At 46.2% G+C, this 20,942-nt stretch overlaps 1 protein-coding gene across 1 annotated transcript in view; it reads right to left on the reverse strand.

Annotated features, from left to right (window-relative positions):
* The window catches only part of PPP2R3A (protein phosphatase 2 regulatory subunit B''alpha), a 49,322-nt gene extending 31,500 nt beyond the window's left edge, over nt 1-17,822 (reverse strand). Inside the window, exons 1-2 of the mRNA XM_030954548.1 lie at nt 17,769-17,822; nt 3,304-5,733 (exon numbers count right to left, since the gene is read on the reverse strand). Of these exons, the coding sequence (XP_030810408.1) occupies nt 3,304-5,286 (1,983 nt within the window). The 5' untranslated portion in view covers nt 5,287-5,733; nt 17,769-17,822. The remainder of the gene's footprint in view (nt 1-3,303; nt 5,734-17,768) is intronic.
* Nucleotides 17,823-20,942: the final 3,120 nt, after the last annotated feature.

Below are 20,942 nucleotides of genomic sequence, written 5' to 3' on the forward strand. Positions count from 1 at the left end.
AGCACAAAACACAGACATTTTGATACAAAAAAGCAAAGTGTGTGGCCTTGAGATGGTGTTTCAGGGCACAGGGAGTTAAGAACCTTCTGAGAGTCCCAGAAACACCCATGCCATCAGTCATTCAGGAGAGGCAGGATTAAACAGACACTACCTAGAGCCCACCCAGAGGAAATGTGGAAACAGGGAACAGCCTCTGGATACTTCACTCAAGGCTCTACCACCTGAGATGCAGCATGGTTATAAAGGTGGTCTTATCAACCCACAAACCCTCTGCTCCCAGATCCACAGTCCCTGGCCAGAAATGGTTGGATGACGCATCTGACATCAGCCTGAGCTATTCCACTCACTAAGATGGCAGAAAACAAAAATGTTAGTTAGGTTTAACTTATATACAAGCACCAAAGTCAGTATAAAGAAGGTTTCAGAACAATACAATGAGAAGTAGAGGCATGGAGGAGAGAGAAATGGGAAGCAGAACTGCTCTTTCTGGCTCACTACAACACAAGTAATCCTTTTGAGGAGATACCCAACAGTGGAGGGACAAAACCCAAGAGTCTCTTTGTATCAAAGCCTGGCCTTGACCTCTGCTCCCAAAATAATTCATAAACTTTATTCAACAGCTCTTAAAATACAACACATGAGCAGAACACACAGCAGAGCCCTGCAGCACTCACACTTGATTCTGAAAACAGAAGGACTACATTGCTTACAGATTTTTCTAGGGTTCTTTCACTAAAGCACCACTCCAAGCATTAGCTGAATTTACTTTGTCAAATCAGCCAACCTGTACAGGTGGCAGACCAAGGACAGAGGTTACAGTCAAAAACATCCACCACTGACTTCTCCAAGGACTTTGCCTGTGACATTTTACTCAAAGGCAGCAGTCTTTACCTTCCAACACACCCCAACACTCAGCATTTCTGCAGGTCAGCTCAGAGCATCCCCACAGCCCCATCTCCATCTTCTTCACTGATCACTGGTTCCAGTTTCCCCCAGTTCCCTCAAACCTGCTGGTCAATCCAGCCCTCCTAACTACAGACAAAAATACAGATAATACCAGGGGGCTTACTGACCTCTAAAAGGCAACTGCACTGTTCTCATTGAACTATTTTTTTAAAAACCAACATACTAAAAAAATCAGCTTAAGAAAGGCACAGAGAACAGGAAATCCCAAAACAAATAGTTTGGAGGTTCAGAGATAAGCAACGGAAAACTGGATCTCAGAATGGGAAATGTTGGACAGTCTCAAAGTATGCAATGCTTCCTGGCCTGCCCAAAAGAAGCGTGATGCCCTTACTATGTGCTCTGCAAAACTGATGGACTTCTTGAGTATTCATTTCCTAGCTTCTAAATATTTGCGTTTTGAAGATGAAGAGGCAAGTAATCCTTTTGTTCCCTGTGGAGGATCATAACTGGGTTTATGATAAAGAGGACATCTGTTGCTGATATAAATTAGCACAGATTTAACACAGATAGGCCAGCTGAGCCAGAGAACAGCCTGGTCTGAAGGATTCTCCTTCTCCTTTTTCATTGCTTAGCATTTGAGGGATATTAAATCTGTCACAACCTTCACAAACCAAAGGTGTGCTGTGCTGTCATCAGTCTGAGAGCTCTGAGGTTTCTGCACGTGTGCCCAGCTGTTTGATAACAGTTTTATGAGCCTTAAGAAAATAGAACAAATACTTTGCATAATTGAGGCACACATGCAATACCAAGTGAGAATCCACATGCAGCTTCAATTACACCCAGAGTGATCCAGGAATATGGATGCATTCCCTAGATGCTACACCTAGCAAGGGACACATCTGTGCCACAAATAACAGCAAACCTCAGGGCAAGTGCAGAGCCAGCAGCCCAGTGCCTTGTGCCCACTGCTGAGGGGGCCAGCTCTGCCTCCCCAGAACAGCTCTTCTCTCCCAGGTCTGGTTCTGGGCATCTGCACAAGGCAGGAGCTGTGTGACTGCACAGAGGAGCAGAGCTCTGGGAGCTGTGGAGCACATGTCCATAGAAGGCAGGCTGGGAGCAAACTAACACACAGCTAGGTGGGATCAGGGGAGCACAACCTGCCAAGGCACCACACTGAGAAGTCACTTGGCAGCATAAATGCATCCTATTTTCAAGCACTACATAAAATCTGCCACAAAGCCAGCGGCACACTTCATCAAACACATTTTTGTTTGAACTCACAAGTCAGAAAATTTTGTAAAATAATGTACAAGGCAAGATTACAAGGGATTACTTTCGAGATTTTGGAGCTGTTTAATTCTACATTCTCCGAGGGAAAAGATTCTTTCCCTTGCTGGAAATATCAGAATTCCATTATCTGTAAGCAAAGTTTCCCAGAGCAACAACAGAAACTCTTGGAGAGCCTGGTCTAAAAGGATCTCAGTGCCTTCATGTAGGGTAAGACACAACCCATGCACTCTTTTTCAGAACTCCATCAAATTTTGGGCTAAAGTGGCCAGTTCTGAAAACATCTACATTAAGCTCCAACTGGAAGAAGCTGTGAAAGTTCACTTACAACCTGGGCACTTTTTCAGTGCCTATGTGGAAGGGGGATTTTGGAAACTGAAGTCCTCTCTAGAGTTACTGCCTACTTGGAAGTATAGTAACAAGGTTTCTTGAGATTTGGCAGCTGTTACCAAACAAAAAGCACCGAGTGCTTAATAGACAGCCCTGGCTTCCCTCCAAAGCAGGCTCCCATCAAGACCCCTTTTTTCTGGGAAAACCTGCTCCTCATCTGAGATACAAGCAATGCAGACTCCACATAATTCCATGCACTGGGGACAGGAAAAGCAAAACTAAATCCTCTGAGATTCTGTCCTTTGTCCCATGGAGGATTGGTCTCTTTAGGAACCAGTGATGAGGAGGACAAGAAAGGCTGCTCAGAGATGGGAGAGGGAAAGGTGGAAGAATCAGTTCTCACTGAACTGCTGAGAGGCAGTCCCATACTTGGTCCCAGTAATAAAGTAATTATTTATACTTATTAAAGTAATTATTACTACACCCCATTATAAGAGACCCATTTAAACCACAAGCAAACAGTCTACAGGAGCACCTGCAGGAAAGGATCAAGCTCAAAGGTGAAACTCCAGGTCAGGACCTATTTTATTTTCTCATGGGTTTCAGTTTCCTTTTTTTGTTTGTATTTAAATAAAGGCTACATTTCTGCCAGGTTGAACACATTATTCCACACTGCAGCATTCAAAGCACAATGCATCACTTAGATATAATTCCCCACACTCCCCACATTTTCCCATGTTTGATTTCCTCACTATCCCATCAAAAGTTTTGTTCTCTTACCTTTATTACTTCTGGGGCCTGCTGAATTGAAGCTGGAACAGAGTCTCTGGAGGCAGCCCCAGCATGGCTTTTTTGCCCTGCAAGCAGGGACTGTGAAGGAGTTGCTAAAGTTTCCTGGAGAATTTGCATCACTTCCCTCTCCTTGGACAAACTTCCCTTGCCAGTCTGGAATTCCACCAGCTCCTGGGCAAAGTCCTCAATGCTTCCCAGGATACGCAGGAGAAGGGCTTTGTCATCCTCTTCCATTTTATGACCGTTGGTTTCCATGATTTTTGACAAAGAAGAAGGGGGATCAGCAGGTTTACTTTTGGGTTCAAGAGCCAGAGGTGGAGCCTGCCTACCCTGCCTGCCAGACACCTGCAGTGAGGCAGGCTCACCCTCCTTCCGAGAGGGTTCCCTCAGAGTATTCTGCATTTTCTGTGAGAAGCTCTCCAAGTCCAGCAGCAGTTTGTCTATCTCCTCCTTGTCCACCCTGCTGCATGTCTGGGATCCTTTGGGGACAGCAGCTTGGGCACCCCCCAGCACAGGGTCTGACACTGGTTTTAAAGGAGCAGTTTGCCCCGCAGCATCTCCCACCCTGGCCCGTTCAGCTTTAGCATCAGCAGCAAGGTCTGAACCAGCAGTTCGCTGGTAGCTGTGCTCCAGGCTCTGCCAGCCCCCCTTCTGCTCTGCCTTCTTCTCTGTCCCCGCTGTTCTGTCCCCATCAGACTCCTCCTCGATGTACAGCGCCTCGGCGGCAGGTGTGCAGTCGCAGGGGCTTGGGGCTGGTGGCTGAGGTAGAGCCTCTTTCACAGCTCTCCCACTGCTCTCTGGAGGGACAGCAGGCAGGGAGCTGGAGGTGAAGCTCACAGTACCTGTCTGGATGGACTGGGAGGTGCTTGTCACCTCACCCTGACCTGGCAGAGCGAGAGGAACTGCACTTGAGGATGGCAGCTGAATGATATCTTCATACCTGGGTGGCTGCTCATCACCAAATACCGGGGGAAAGGGAGTTTGCTGCAAGCCATGGAAACAGTTCATCAGCTCTGCCCAGTCACTTGATTCCCTCTGCCCTGCTGTCTTCAGCTCAAAGGGCAGCTTTTTCAGGTAAGAAGAAAATCTTGTCATCAGATTCATGTATATCCTCTCCGAATTAGCCAGGGGATCATTGCTGCTCCCTCCACCAATGACATCTGCAGATTTCTTCTTGATGCAGTGCTTGATTATGTCCGTGCACTTTTTCAGATCCTCTGAGCACTTGAGCAGGATGTCCAGGCACACCTTAATATCCCCACCAGAAGAACCATCTAGCTTGTGTTTTTCTAAAATCTGGGTAATGAAGTTTTCTTCGGGGAAGGAATGAGGGCAGAAAGGAACCACAGGATTCATGGCGACTTCTGGAGCATCACTGCTCTCCTGCCATTTCTCCACAGGTGAGGGGCTCTGCAAAAAGCCACATGGAGGGCAGTTCTCATCATTGTTAAAGTGCCCATAAATCAAGTCAAAATCAAAGGATCGTCTGCTGAAAGATTCTGACCGAACTTTCCTTCCCTTTCTGTAGGCCACATGACTGGAAGAGTTTTTGAGCTTTTCAAAGGAGAATTCCTTTATTTTACCACTGGCAAGGTTTATTGCCTCACCAGTAATGTCTTTTAAACTGCTGGAAGCTTGCACTGAAAAGCCTTTCTTGATTCTTGGATTATTTGGGAGGATTTGGTGATAGTCCTCATTTCCAGCCAAGGCAAGACCATTTTCCGGAACAGGAATTTTATGGCCCAGGTTGGCATCTTGGACACTGACCTCTGCACAGACACTGTGGTGAGCTACTATGCAGGTGAGTCCCTGTCTGAGGAGCTGGCAGGAGCCTGTGCAGTAGTGCACAGTGTGCTGGGAGTGCTGCTCCACCAGCACACTGCTGTAGCAGTTCACTGAAGTCACCATCAGCCTGTAGCTCGCTGCCATAGCACAGACCACGCTGGGAAATGAGGCTGCAAAACTCACCATGAACTCCACAGGGAAAAGCTCACTTTTCACAGCTATACCAGATTGGATGAAAACATTTAAATGTCAATTTGAAACATCCAAACTGTGTGAGGAGCTACTGCCTTGGAAGGCCCTAGAGAAGTCTGGAGTGGTTTCAGCAGTACAGTTACAACAACTAGTGCAACTTGCATATGGTTTAACTTTAGGCACCTCGATGCTCACATTCCATGCTCAGCAGAGGTGCAGCACAAGCTGCTCCATTTCCAATGGTCCAGATAGCTTCTCCAGCAGAGGCCATAAAATCCAGTCAGTTTTAAGGCAGAAGTGACAAGTCAGCAATTTCTGTTTGACCCTTTTTCTCTCTTTTTGGGTAGGTCAGTAAAAGGTAGGTAATCCAGTAGCATGTGCAGAGAAAAAAATCCACAGTGTACTTGGGAGATTCCTCTCTCACACTGGTGACACAGGTCCCTGCAACAGAAATAAAGGTGACAGTCATTATGATTGCCATGTATTGTGCAGCCTTGTCTACTACCAAACATCTGGCACCAGACAGAACAACCAGCACACAGGCCTGCACAGAACAGAGTAGGCTGATAGTCTTCTTTCACTCAGATCTACCATATAAGAGCAGTGCTGAGGAGCTGGCCTATATTTATACACAGGCTGTCTGTGTGCTGCCATTTTAGCAGCTCTATTTTAGCCACTCATTAATTTTTTTCAGACTTGCTTTTTTTCCTCTCCAGACTGAGCAAAACATTACCTTTAATTCTAATAGAGCAAAACATTTTGATCCTGTTGTGAATTTCTGCCTTTCGTTTTCCAAGACTCTAAAGATAAGGCAAAGGGCAGGAGAGAAAAGCACTTTCAGGATTTCCAAGCTCTCTGGATTATAAAAAGCTGCAAAAAGCCTGCAGCAAAGTAGCTGAATGCCTCTAAGAATGCAGTCTTTAGTAAAGGCCACATTGGCTTCCATTAGCCTTTCACCAAGGTCTCTGAGACCATAGCAATATATTTTAAGGAGGAATAACTGTTGCTCTTACAACCCATAAATAGCAGCATATTTAATGCAGTAAGTCCACTGTTGCAGACATTGAGGATGGTAACATTTGTATAAAGGTTAAGCCTATGAAAACTAGGAATTGAGTGTTTTACACTTAGCACAGTCATTTCCAGCTGCATTTCCTATTATCATGGTCAGAACTGCACCACAAAAAAATTCAAAAGCTGTTTAACTTTGTTATGAAAAAAAGCAAATCTCAGATTTAAGGGTCTTGAATTTTAGACATTGCTTCATCTTTCTTTAATACATGAACAATCAAATGAAAACACCCCAGTGAAATTCTGAGCACCCTCTATTCCTGTACAAACAGAAATCTATTTAATAAAACATTATTATATCACACAGCTAAGTCACTCCACAGCACAGGTTTATTTTGGTTTCTTCAAAGGCAAATATCCAACACTGTGAAAGGCCAGGCCTGCACCTGATGAAAGAACTGCCCTCCCTACAGTTCCATCCCATAACTTAGCTCAAAGCCTGGACAGACACAGCCCACACAAGGCAAGTCCCCTAAGAGTCTGGTGCTGTTGTAATTACCCACTGGGGAGAGCATAAGTCTAAATGTTCACATTTTACATATTTTAAAGCCTTCATTTAAAATTGAGAAGCACTGATTCAAGAGTGTTCAATGGAATTTGTGATGTGCCACGTCTGCTCACTGCAGTTATGTGGAGTGGCACAGGTACAGAACCCTTCCCACTTTGTTCTTTGGATTATATAAGGCATTGAAAAGATTGCATTCAGGACAAAGAGCTAACTGCCATGCTGGGCTCTGTAACAGGCTGCCACCTGCCCATCCCAGCTGCAGGCCAAGCAGCTCCTCAGCTCCTCCTGTCCCGGCCTGCCCCCCTCCACACCCACTGGCACTGCCCCAAAGCCCCTCCAGCAAGGGAGGGCCCTCCCGAGGGATGAGCCGAGGTATGAGGTGTGTCCTTTGTCAGGGAACAGCAGTGGTGCCAGCTGTGCCCCTTCCCCTGGGAACAGCAGTGGTACCAGCTGTGCCCCTTGCCAGGGAACAGCAGTGGTGCCAGCTGTGCCCCTTCCCCTGGGAACAGCAGTGGTACCAGCTGTGCCCCTTGCCCTGGATGAGCCATGGCACAAGGTGTGCCCCTCCCCAGGGAACAGCAGTGGCACCAGCTGTGCCCCTTCCCAGGGAACAGCAGTGGCACCAGCTGTGCCCCTTCCCAGGGAACAGCAGTGGTGCCAGCTGTGCCCCTTCCCAGGGAACAGCAGTGGCGCCAGCTGTGCCCCTTGCCAGGGAACAGCAGTGGCACCAGCTGTGCCCCTTGCCCAGGGACAAGCACAGGTACCAGGTGTGTCCCAGCCACTGCAGTGAGTCAAGGTGCTGGTGGAGAAAGGGCATGCACAGAAGCCTTTTCACACCCTGAGGTGCTCACACCATCACTCACAAAGCCAGGGAACACTTCACACCCTCCACTCACTCCTCTCAGGCTTCACTGCCTCGTGTGCTGAACCCTCTGCTGGACCAGAGCCACAGTTTAACAAGGGCTGTTGGCTCCCAAATGCCTTCATGGGGTGTCAGGAAACTCATGCTAGGCCACCAAGAAGTCCACTGATCCGTGACTCCCTTCAACACATCAGAGTAAGAGGTCTGCTGCTTTTCCTTTCCTCAGCCTCCATCAACTTCAAACAAACCTTCTGGCATTTCCTGAAATGACTGCTATATAATCTTTAGAGAAAGGAGAGGCCTTCAGGACAGCAAGTTTGCTGAAGAATTAATATTGCTTCTCAAAAAGCATAGGACTTCCTGAGGGCTCCTTCCTCCCTCTGTGTCATATGCAGCAAGGACAGACTGGTCTTCTTTTAGCAGCAAAGAACAGTTTGGGTTTATACTTAATTTGGGCAATAATTACATCTTGATTAAGTTATTTCTTAATTAGAGTAATAATGTATTACTCACTGTCTCCTCCTCTGTCACTCCAGGGTAGTTTCCTCCCACCACTGACTAAGCCGGTTTCTCTAATTCTTTAAGCCACCTTCAAGCAATGAAGTTTTCCTGTCTGTAAGGTTATTCCTCCAAGGAAAAGGTCTCCTAGATTCCCAACCTAAATGGACTCGTTTTTTTTTTTTTTCAACCTTGTATTGCCAGCTATGCCCAATAACAATTTTAGGTGTTTATGCAATGATTCCTGCACTCTCTCATGCCTTTCCACTTTGCCTGTATTCCTCTGGTACTATCACAAACCAACACAATGCAAACATAAATCTGCCCAGCCAACACAAGGATTGCTGCCTCCTGCCTCCGCTGTCAGCACCTTTTACTGCTGCATCTGAGGAGGAAGTAATCAAACAATCAATACAAAACCCCAATATCCTCTTTCCTACCACACTAACTAATGTATTTTCAGTAATTATTTACTAATTGCTTTATTATCACTGTCTGCAGAAACATGCTCAGGTTATTCAAGGGCTGGAGCAGCACAAATCCTTACAGATGCAGAGCAGAAATTTCTCTCCTTTCCCACTGCCTTGCCCAAGGTAGGACATGCTCAACTTGCAGCTTTATTTGAATGTGATCCCTTAAACGTGATCCAGCACGCAAACCCAGGCAGGACAAAGCCTGAGAGAGGAGTATCCCTGTTTTCAGATCTGGGAACATGGCCTCAAGCTGAGCTTCAGTTGTGACTCTTGGTGGGTGACTAAAATCTACTATTTATAAGCAGAAGAAAAGCCCAAATGCATCAAGAAACTTTCCTACTTGGCTCTTTCCAGGCTGCAACTTCATTCCAGTTTGACTCTAGAGCAGCCCCCAGTTCAGAACCACTGCAGAAAGATTCTGTAACTAGGATTGCTGCCACGAAACCAGCCCAGCCCTGGGGACACAGGACTGGCTCCACAACACAAACTGTGAATGAATAGTGCTTCTTGTGTGACTGCAGAATAATGCTTTATGTCAGTCCTATCTCTGCAAGATGACATGAATTACTTTCCAAAGGAAAAAATTATTGCAGATACTAATTATATAAAAGGTTATTCCACAAGACACACAAGAAATTCTATTCATGCAAAGATTATGCAGAAGTTAAAGAATTCAACAATGACAATCTGTTCCGATTGGGACTGTCGGCCAGCACTTGCAAACTGAAGTCCAGAAAGCTACAGGACAGGGCTCCAATGCCTCTCACAGTCTCTAACTCACCAAAAGTCTTCTTGAACCCTTATCAGCAGCACAAGCAACAGGAGGTAGAAGCCACCATAACACAGTATTGATTCAGCCAGCTTTCCTGCACAAGGACATGGCCTGAGCATCACTGTGGAACTGCTTGTTTCTAGTGCAACGTGTGGTAGGACCAACCCTCCAGTTTGGTACTCTTGCAAAAGAAAACTAAGACAGAACAACTGTTTTGTCATTTGGACGGTCACCAGTACAGCTTCAGGGATATCACCATGCCTGTGTAATCAGGTGCCAGGTCTTACCCCCTTAGAAGGGCTTGTGGTATCAAAAAGCAGCATTTAACTGTATCTTCTTATTTAGAAATGATTGGGTTTTGTTTAAAATTTACTGAGCAAAGCAGATTTGGGAGCAAGCTATATGGATTATAGAAGAAAAAAGCAGGTAAACAACAAAGTAATGTTTCTTTCCAAGAATTTTTTTTAACAAATCCAGTTCTGATCAATTAAGTGGCAAGTTTACAACCAGACACTTAATAAATTATTCTGGATCACAAAGGAACTGATTAACAACTCGCCATGGCTTGCACAACTTTTTGCTTCTCAAAAAGGAACAGGAGATTAAAATGAGTAACTTTTCTTTCTATGCTGAAGAAGTTCAGAAGAAAAAAAAATCTGAGTTGTTCCTTTGTCCTGTACTTCTAATATATTTACAGCTTATAATATTTTTATGTGCTTAGTGGCAACAGAACTATTTTGTATGTAGGACTTAGGTGGGAAGTGCAGCTTTTCAGTCCTCAGGACCAGAAGAAATTTGATGCATGTGCACAATTTCAGGGACAGTAGAAGAAACCACTCACAACTGCACCTGCACAGCTTGGGGATTACAGGGGTTTATATCACTGACACAGCAACCAGAACCTTTAGGATCTTTATTTCTAAAAGGTTTTAGCTACAAGCTATTTCATGTTTTAGAAACTGCAACAAACTGTGATGGCTACAAATCCCAGCTTGCCTTGTAACCCCGGTTAGAGGACCTGACCTACTCCAAGTAAGCACTTCTATTTGAACCAGAGGACACTTCCTCATATTCTCAAGTGCTTCAGTATTTAATTACACACATTCCAGAAAAAGGGTCATCATTTCCCATTGAAGTACGTTCAACATCAGGTTCCACAAACAGCTATCCCACTTTCTTATAGTGAATTAAAAGAGCTTCCAGGAAGACAAATTTCCTCACCTATAAGTACTAACACAGTACAATCAAATCACCTCTTAGCATTTTTCAAGATTGCCAGAGAGTCTGAGAGATATCTTCAGTCATTGCTATAAATCTTTGTCTGAGTTCTGTCTGTAACTTGCCATTGTTCTTAAAAAACCATGGCAGAGGTGGGATTCATCTCACCTACACAGCCATGAAGTGTTTGGTGCTGTCTGTAGGCACTGCAGATAGGGAAGCACTTCAAAAACAAAGATCATCCCACTGAGTTTAACAATCTAGTTTTGAGATGATGAGTTACATTAGACAAATCCCATCCTTCAGGATTACACAAGAACACAGGAAAAACCACTTCTGTCTCCAACAGTGGTTAAATGGCAGTGCTCAAGGGGCAGGATTAGAAAAACATACTGTATTCCCTAGGAGTATTCTCCTGGCCTCCAACTGCTCCCAGTTCATGAGAACTGTGAGCTGGATGTGGGTTTGTGTGTACTTACTAACCTCTGGAGGACTTCTCTCCTATTTCTCTCTTAAGCACCCCTGAATTCAACAGAAATTTTTTGCAGCCTGAGCATCTTTTCACAAGACTTTCTACCACCCACCACCCCTTTCCACCCTGTCACTCACCAGCTTCAGTATGCCAAGATCTTGTGCTGATACATTACACAAATACTACATCTCCACGGTCTACACTGTCCACAGCATTCCCAAATTTACAGAACTCCATGTCATCCCTCTGCCTTCTCTTAGCTTACTCAGTTCTCCTAGTGCAGAAGCCACTTTGCACCTCAAGCATTCCCACTGCCCCTCTCATAAGCTTTTCTGGTTCAATTACACACTTTAAGACACAGGAACCCCAAGTGGGCAGAGCATTCAGGAAAGATGAGAACCACAGGCAGAAATTAATTTTTGAGCTGCCTTTCAAAAAATCAGCACTATCCCTATATAGTGTTTTCCCCTTTCCAGCCTCACTGCTTTCAGATAATGTATTCTCAAGTGTCTGCTCTCATAACCACCTGGCTTAGCTCACTCTGTCCTTCTTCCTACTTGTCTTCCAAGAGGAAATAAAGATAATATTGTCTTTTGTAAAATGCTCAGAGATCTACTGAGAGAACACTCTATTCAAGAGGAAGGTGTTCACTTTTAGAGATCAGTATTTTTATGTAGCCTCAGAAAAAAGGTTCAGAGATGGGCAGTAGTAATGACCCCGAGGTCTTGAACAGCTATTCTATGAGGAATGATGGAGCAGGATCAGGCACTTCAGGTTGGAAGAGAGGTGATTTCAGAGAAATAGAAATCTCCAAAGTCATGAATAGCATGGAAAGGGCAGATAGGGTCTGACTGCTCACCTACTCCTCAGCACAAGAACCAGCTGGTCAGTGCCCCAAGGAGCAGGGTAAAACAAGCACACACATGCAGCAAACCTGGGAAATGTCTCCTCAAAGGATGCCACGGACCCAGAAAGGTTCTGGGGAGCCAAGGGGCCATGGTTTTATACCTCCTCTGTCAAAAGCCACCACCTTTTTCATGCATGCCACTTGACACCCTTTAATTCTTGCTGTGCTGGGGTGGCAAAATAAACAGGGATACTCCCATGGCTGCAGATTTCTATCCTAATCCTTCCCCTTATCCTTCCTACTTCCAAACATGTAATTTCCACACTAAGTTCCGGTCTATTTGGTTACTTTTTTTACAAAAGCTCTTCAGTCATGTATTTTTCTGTAATATTAACTACAACTCTTTGGAGAGGGGAGAATGTCTGCCCCTAACTTTGGGAGGGTATGTTATTCATTACACAAAAACACTATGGATTTACACCATGGCATGCTGGTTTGCTCCCTCTTCTTCTCCTAGAGATGTCATTTCTATTTACCTTTTTTTGTTGTTTTTGACTGCTGCTGAGCGAGTTTCACAGAGCCTTATCTGCATTACTTAAAAGATCTCTTTCTTGAATGGCACAGATTCTCATGAGCTCATCACTGCACAGGCACAGGGAGTTGTTTATCCCTTGTGCACATTAGTTTATATCTGCTGGTATCAAGTACCTACAACCAAGTACTGTGAGAACCTTCTGCAACTGCAGCCAGCTTTTGTTTCTGCTACCCTACTTCTGTGATTTTCAGCATATACTGTCACTTTCTTACTCAGCCTCTCTTCCAGGCCATTTATAACTTGGTTTAACAACACAAGCCTTAACATGGATCCCCCCCAGGAGTGAAGGGTGATCACTCTTCCCTAGAAAAGCTGACAGTCCTTCCTAGGCTTTAACCAGGTATTAATGACTGAGAAAGCTACACTGCTGCTCCATGGCAGTTCACTTCCTTTAAGGAGCATTAACAAAGTCCTTTGGTAATCTCTCTGAAAACCCAGACACAGCAGATTATTTGCTTGTTTGTCTCTCATGCCTTCTTGTCCAAGAGCTCCAGACCATCAAACTTTACCAGCTGTATCTGGACTCCAGCATTCCTGCAGTGACCCATGGAGGTCACTGCAATGGGAACACTTATCAAGGCAGGCTTCCAAGCAGACATGACCTTGAGCCTCACTGTCCGTGGCAGGACCATTAACACTGCTCTGCAGTCACTGTGCATGCAGAGAAGTCAGTTTTTACACTGAGAAATCTGTTTTGCTAGATTTACCCTAAAGAAAAATAATCCCCCAACACTAAGTTAAATACAACCTCCCCACATTTACAGCAGCAACATAAGGCAAGCCCACCATTCAAAGATATCTGGGCTAGTTTCAATAATAATAGTATTTGCTGATTTTTAAAAATAAACCTGGGAGTAGACCATAACCTATTGTTTTAAAATATTGTCTTGCAGTTAGTGAATGTAATATTATTCAGTGTAACTCCTCCAAGTTAAGTGACAGGGTTATATCTAATACTCCAGGGCCTCTATCCCCTTCACAAACAACAGCACAGAGTCCCTGAACATGAGCACACCAGAAACTGCAGAGGAGCACCAGTGCACAGCTTGTCACCGGGGCTGTCAGCTGGGAAGGAGAGGAGTTAACAGTACCAGGAAAGATGTCACCCTTTTCAGCTTTTCTGAAATACCTTTCTTCAACTTTCCATTTGTACAGTCTTGGAACTAAAAGTGACCAGACAGGAATTTGTGCCCCATGAGACTGGTTTCCAGTTAGATGAGACAGCAAGAGAGTAAAAGCTCACACGATTTTTCCACGTAACGCCAGCCCGTTACACAGAAATACTTTGCCAACTAATTATTGTTCCAGCCCCATGTCTGTGTAGACCCACCAATCTTGCTCACTGAGCAGGACCCAAATACATTCACAAACATGCTGAAGTTTAGCAAGGCACAAGAAAAAGAAACATTAACGCCTGAGCTCTGACACACTGACAGAAAATAAGGTGACAACCAGTAAAACACTGGAGGTGAACAAGCTTCAAAAGCACATAATTAGCAAGGCTCAGGGCAGAGGTCAGAAAGCCTGCTTGATTAAGTAATGTGTCTCCTGGCTGCTTATAACCGTATATGGAAAGAGATAATTTCATATTAGCAAGATAAATTTATTGTCCCTGGAATGTTAAATCAGCATTAAGGGTATCCATTCACTTTACACGAATTAAAGTGATTTTATTTAAGTGCTAAAATAACAAAGGAAGATTTGTGTCCAAGACAGCATTCCCTTGGTCATCAACTTCTGCTGACACTGAGGTTACAATTTACAAATTCCCTGAAACCATTTTTGGAAACTTACTTGGAAGTTAAATTTCTCCTGTAGCAGAATAGCCATCTCCTAATGGTCTGCAGAATAAATACACTTTTCATTTAATAACAACTGAAACAAAACAATTGTTTTCATTTATTGTCCATCTATTCAGAGCTCTTGCATTTCTCATTGCTTGACATATCCAACTTCAGGTCTCACATGTATCACATTAGAGTCACTCAAACCCTCAGGCATCCAAAATTTTGGGTAAAATTCTCTTTGTCTAAGATGATAGCCCATTTCTCCAGGGCAGCCTCAGTTCCCAGCTGGAGTACTGCTATAGCTATTCCATGGGTCAGCAGCAAGCACAGTGACACAAAAAAGCTCCAACTCTGCTGCATTGCCCCCCTCTCCTCCGAGGCACAGCCCCAGGAGCTGCCATTCCCAGCAGCCATACCTTCCACAAGCCCATTCCTGCCAGCCTCCATCTCACACTGGGAACAGCAGCAGCTGTTGAAATTACACCAAAAGGTGCAGCATGTCCTGGCATTCAACAAGTCTGGCACTGCTACAGATTTTTGTGCCTGTGCCTTCGATAAGCCACCCCAGAGGCACAGAGCAGTGTGCTCAAACCAACGCACAGGTTAAGGAAGTATAACTTTTCTGTAGCCCATCCTCTACCAAGGAAAACTAAAGGTGTTTTAGCCTGACATCCCAGTAAGATTGAGGAAATAATTTCTCCTGTGTCTTTATTAACCCAGGGAGATTTACAAAACAACAATGAAGCAAAGAGAATTTCCATTAACTTCTCTCTTTGCCCTGTGTACTTAAATAGAAGCAGATTAAAAAGAAAAGCAATACAAACAGAAAAAAAAAACCAAACAGAAAACCAGATAAATGTAAAGATTACCTCACTTTAAGTGGACAGCCGTGTTCACATCTGTGAAGCTGTATATTCTTTAAAATTAAGTAATTTTTAACTAGCTTGTGTTTTACATGTATGACCTCGGGTATTGCCTCCTGCACCCTACCCACACACTATTCTGCAGTCAGAATTAGTCATTTCTCCATCAGCAGAGTATTTGCATGCTAATCAAATACTGATTAATTGTTAACACGGTTAATTACCAACATATTTTTCGATAATATTTTCCAGTACTATCCTCATTTTATTCTGCAAAGAGATTACATCTGTTTCTGGTGCTCAAGCCCTGATTTTCCAAAGTATGAGACGTGAGGGAGTGTTTCATGTGGCCAAAGAAAAGCACCTGCTTAGTCACAACTGCCCTGGCAGTCCTAGCTCAGAAATTCCACAGACTAGACCCAGGGACATAAGCAGCAGAGGAAATACAACAGTGAGTTCTGCTGGAAGAATCTTGTCCCACAAGGCACACGAAAACAGCTCTTTATGACAGCACTCAGCTAGGTTAATTATGGATGAGAAAATTCCCCTCCTCCTGTAGTTCTACTTTGCTGTCCCGTTTCTGACAGAATTGGAGCACAGGATCTAAGCTCTAACTGAACCTTCAGGAGAAAGCCTGGTCTTAGGGAAAGAAGAACATGCAGTCACTTAAGTCAAATCAGTATTGGAAAACATTTACACAACGAAGGCAAAGCAGGCCTGCACCAGGACGTGCCAAGTTCAGAGTTACTTCAGGCAGGTTTTCTGTGTAATTCAAGGGCAGAGAAGTTCTCTATGGAGAACGGTCCTTACTAAAAACAAAAAACCACCAGCCAACACTCACCCCACCCATGAAAAAAAGGGAAAACAAATTCCACCATGCAGCATCATATTTATACCTCCAGGGCTGGCAGCAATGAGTGTCAGACCGCAGGGCTCCACCACAGAGCTTTTTGAACGGCCTGAGCCACATTATTCATCACCTGCTCCACAGGTTGCAGCTGAAGGAAATGAAATAGATGCTTTACCAGAAAATCTCTGCAGTGTTTGGCAGTCACACACCAGTCAGCTGTAATTTGAGGAGCTTTGCCCACAGCTACCTTTAACATTACACCTCTGTGTAAATTACAACTACAAAATAATATGATGTGACAGTGGTTGCAAAGGTCTAGGTAATGGAAACGGGCCGTGTGCCAGCAGGGAACTTTGACTTTCCTCCTTCATTTTCAGGCAAATATAAATCAGTTGCAACTGATACACAATATTACCCTTTCCAGATATATAAATGCTGGGAAAAAACCCAAACAACCCACCACTGTCTCATGCTTCAGTTTTTCAGAATCCAGCAGACATTAAACACATAATTTTACATAACAAAGTCTAACAGTACTGACAATCTCCTCAAAGTTCTCACTAAAATAACCTCCCCCTACACAACCTGAGAGAGCAGACCTGCCAAGCCTGAGAGATTGACAAAAAAAAAACCAAGAGAGAAGGTGACTTAAATAAATGGTTATTCAATTTTTGGAAGAGTTATTTCCTGAAGCAGGCATCACGTCATGTGAGCTAAAGCCATGAGACCACCACCAAGAAAAGAGCGTCCTGCCTTGCAGGCAGCACTTCAACAGCAAACAGCCTGGGGGACCACCTGCCTCTGGAATCCTTCCCCAGCCTACATTTCTGCAAAGATGGGAGCATAGAGCAGCACACCTCCCAGGCTTTCCCTCTTCAGCAGGAAAAAGAGAGTTAATATAATTAGTCCCAGGCTTAAAAATATTTACATTACTTGAGACCAACGCAGTCTGATGACCTGCAGAGAGAATTACTCCGGCAGGAACACCTCCTTCATAAATCATTCCACTCGTTATTCAAACTCAGTTTCACAAGTTTATGCCCAACTTAATCTCGAATTCATCTGCCCGTGAACCAAGGAGTCTGGTAGCCAAAGCCGTTCCCTTTCTCGCTCATGAAGAAATACATCGGGGAAAAAAAACCTGAATCCTGCTTTCACGACCACGTATTCATTCACAGCTGCAGTGAAGATAATGGAAGGTCCAGCTACCCGGGGTACTGGGGCAAGTGGTCACAGAAAAAGAACAGCCTGAGGACTCTTCACCGGAGTTAACCTCCGGCTCTCAACAGCCAACACCTCCGGGCCAGCCCGGGCTGGGGACACGCTGTGCTCAGAACCTGCTACGCCGAAGCCCCTGGGGACAACTCTCCGGGGACAGCGCACAGCCCCGACCCGGGACACCACGGAGCCCCGGAGCTTCCATGCGTGCGGAGCGAGCATCGCCTCCCGCGTACGCCCGGCACTGCCGGCCCCCAGCGCCCTCAGCACACCCCGCCCGACCTCCAGGAGCGAGCCAGCGCCCACAGCGGGACCCCCGCGCCGGCTCCTCATCCACAGACACAGCCCGGGCCCCCGCCGCCGGGCCCCGCGGGACCGACCCACTGCCCCAGACAGGGCGAGCCTCGGCCCCGGGCCCCGCCGCCCGTCCGCCCGCACGTACCCGCCGGGGCAGCGCCCCGTCCCGTCCCATGGCCAGCGCCGCTCCCGCCGCCGGGCGCGCTCCGCCGCCCGCCCCGGCCGCCCCTTCCGCACGGCCGGGCCCGCCCAGCGCCGCGGGCCGGGGGGGCGGGGGGCGGAGGCGGGTCCCGCCTCAGAGAGCCCCCGGGCCGCCTCACGGCCCGTCCGCGCCTCAGCTCCGCCTGCGGCTCTCCAGTCGTCGCGGACGGCGGGTTTTGTTTTTCCCTCAGGAACGCCACCAACGCCCTTATAGAATCACGGAATCGTCAAGGTCTGAAGAGACCTCCAAGGTCACCGAGTCCGACCACGCACTGCCACTATAACCCCTAAACCACATCAGCCAGCGCCACATCCAGGCGCCTCTTGTACACCTCCACGGACCACGACGCCATCACCTACCTGGCAACCTATTCCAGTGCCTGGCCGCTCAAACAGTGAAAATTTTCTTCTAATAGCTAATCTGAATCTCCCCTGTGTTGCCTTAGGGCCATTTCCTCCTGTCGTCTCACTGCAGGCACGGCAGAGAGCGGCCCCACCTCACTCACTACAGCCTCCTGTCAGCGGCTTGTACAGAGCGATGAGGTCCTCCCTGAGCCTTCTCAAAGCTAAACAAACCCAGCTCCCTCAGGTGTTCCTCATGAGGCATGTTTTCTAGACCCTTCCCGAGCCTCGTTGCCCTTCTCTGGATATACCACAGCCCCTCAATATCCTTTCAGAGGTGAAGGGCCCAGAACTGAAGGCAGCGCAGCCTCACCAATGCTGAGTACAGAGGAGGAATGACTTCCCTGGTCCTACTGGCTACAGTGCTCTTGATACAGGCCAGGATGCCACCAGCCTTCTTGGCCACACTGCTGGCTCATATCCAGCTGCTGTCCACCAGCCCCCAATTCTCCCTCCCTGCTGAGCAGCTCTCAAGCCACCCCTGCCCCAGGCTGGAGCTACAGGAGGTTGCTGTGATGATCCCAAGTGGAGGATGTGGCATTTGACCTTACTGAACCTCACACTGCTGTCCTCAGCCCTTTGATCGAGCCTGTCCAGGTCTCTCTGCAGAGCCTTCCTGCCCTTGAGCAACACTCTCAACCAGCCTGGTGTCATCTGCAAATTTACCAAGCGTTGTTGCTTCATCTCTTCCTCCAGACAGCTTCCAGCCTTCATTGGCTGGAGGCCATCAGTAGTGCCCTCCAGCAAAGCAGCATCCTCAGGCAAAAGATACAAATTAAGAGAGAAAGAGCCCTGTTGATGCAGCTGGAACAGGGAGGCAGCTGCAGTGCCTCAGCCAGGAACAGGCCCTGTGTCGGCAGCTGTGTTGCTGCACTGCAGATCATGTTGCAATCATCAGACACGACCTAGGGGAGGGGATGCCCAAAGACACCTGGGCACAGCTGCAGGTAAGCCATGTGATATTCAGGCCGGCCTCGTGAGGCCTTTTCCTAAGGGAGCTTTAGTCTTGTCTGGTTGCAGCAGCCCCTCCCTTCAGCTGCACACACACACCAACCTGCCACCTCACGTGCTCTCACAGCTTACAGCAGCAGCTCAAAATCTCAGCTGGAACACATCAAATTTGTCTTTTGCACTCCAGTGTATCTCCCTCTCCTTCACAAACACTGTCTCCCAGCACTTCTCCTTATACCTCCCTTCTCAGCCATGCTGTCACTCCCCAAAAGTCAGACAGATGCCTCCCTTTTGCTGTTCCTCTTCATTTTAGTAATATGGAAATCATGCTAGAAACCTGTTAGTATACTCTAAAGACACTAGGAAGCATTTAACAGAAAAGTCTTCAAAAGCTCTTCTCATTCCACTCTCAGAGATGAGGGAAGCAACTCTTGTCATCCACAGCCCCTTCAGATGCCTTTTATTCTTCATTTCTCTGCAGAGAAAGACTACTTTCATGGTACTAAACTACCATAGTCAGCTCAGGAAGAAACCATTATTTACTGCTCAGTGCAGGCAGGCAAGACCCAAAAGGGCAACCCAAGCAATCTACTGACCTGATCTTGCTTGTTGGGACTTTTCCCTCCTTGGCCTCACAGTTCCCTGGCCATTCGTGCAGGACAGGATGTGCACTCAGTCCTCTGCTGAAGGACTGGACGTTCAGGCATGACACACATGCACAGGCAACTGGGGCAAGAGACTATGACTGCAAAACCCAATCCAAGGCCAAACATGGGTCATTCATGTGCTGGAAGAGAACTGTGCTTCAGTCACATGGGTTTTCAAAACGTCTTGAAGGACTGAACAAAATTACAATAACATAGTTAAGCATTAACTTGCTGCCACTTACCCTGTAAACAGCAGCATGGCTGATTCCCTTTGTGCTCTGGAAAGGTCAGAGCAGCTTTGCTCAGCGAACACTGAGTTCAGTTACAGATATTGAGATGCATCATGAGTTGTGTACAAGTACTAAAATACTATGACATAAAAGAAGCCAAACTTTATAGACTCTATTGTGCACCAGTTCACTTGGGATAAGTGGCACATAGAGTGTAAGAAATGAGCCTGAGCCAACCAACTCAGGAAATACACTTACAGTATCAGCTTACCTTGCCTGTCTGGGGAGGAATTTAGGTGGGCGGGCATCTCAGGAAGCCCCTTGAGATGGTGTACCCTGGATAAGGTATCTTCCAGAGATTCATGGACCTTTCCTGTCTCTCACCCCCTTCCTTTCAGGAAGTCTGAGAGATGGCAAATGCAAGAGATTGTTGTTCTTCCCCAGAGAGTTGGAAAGCTTCCCCAGGAGAGGTGCTGGACCGACAAGTTCTTGCACTACTCCAGGTAGGTCTAAGCAAAGTTAGTGAAAGAGCCAAGTGCACCCGAAGTGTGCTTTTCCCTTGGAGACTTGTGGGGTTTGGAAACCAGAGGAATTTTCCCCTTCACTTCAGCTGGGCTTGGATGAGCCCCAAAGTACACAGAGTAATGCAACACTGTGAAATTATGAAATGTAGGAGACAATACTCATATTTAGTATCAAAAGAGAGGACATTATGTAATGCTTGCTACCATGGCGGAACAGGAATGTCTACTTGGTTCCATGATTACAGAGGAAGCAGTAGCAAGTTAATGCTTAACTATGTCCTTGCAATTTGGTTCAATCCCAAGACTTTAAAAACCTCCAAACCAGTCTTGAAGTGGAAAGTCTGGAGCGGTTTTACTACGTGAC

Source organism: Camarhynchus parvulus, chromosome 9 (genome assembly GCF_901933205.1).
Source record: "Camarhynchus parvulus chromosome 9, STF_HiC, whole genome shotgun sequence".
Lineage (NCBI taxonomy): Eukaryota > Metazoa > Chordata > Aves > Passeriformes > Thraupidae > Camarhynchus > Camarhynchus parvulus.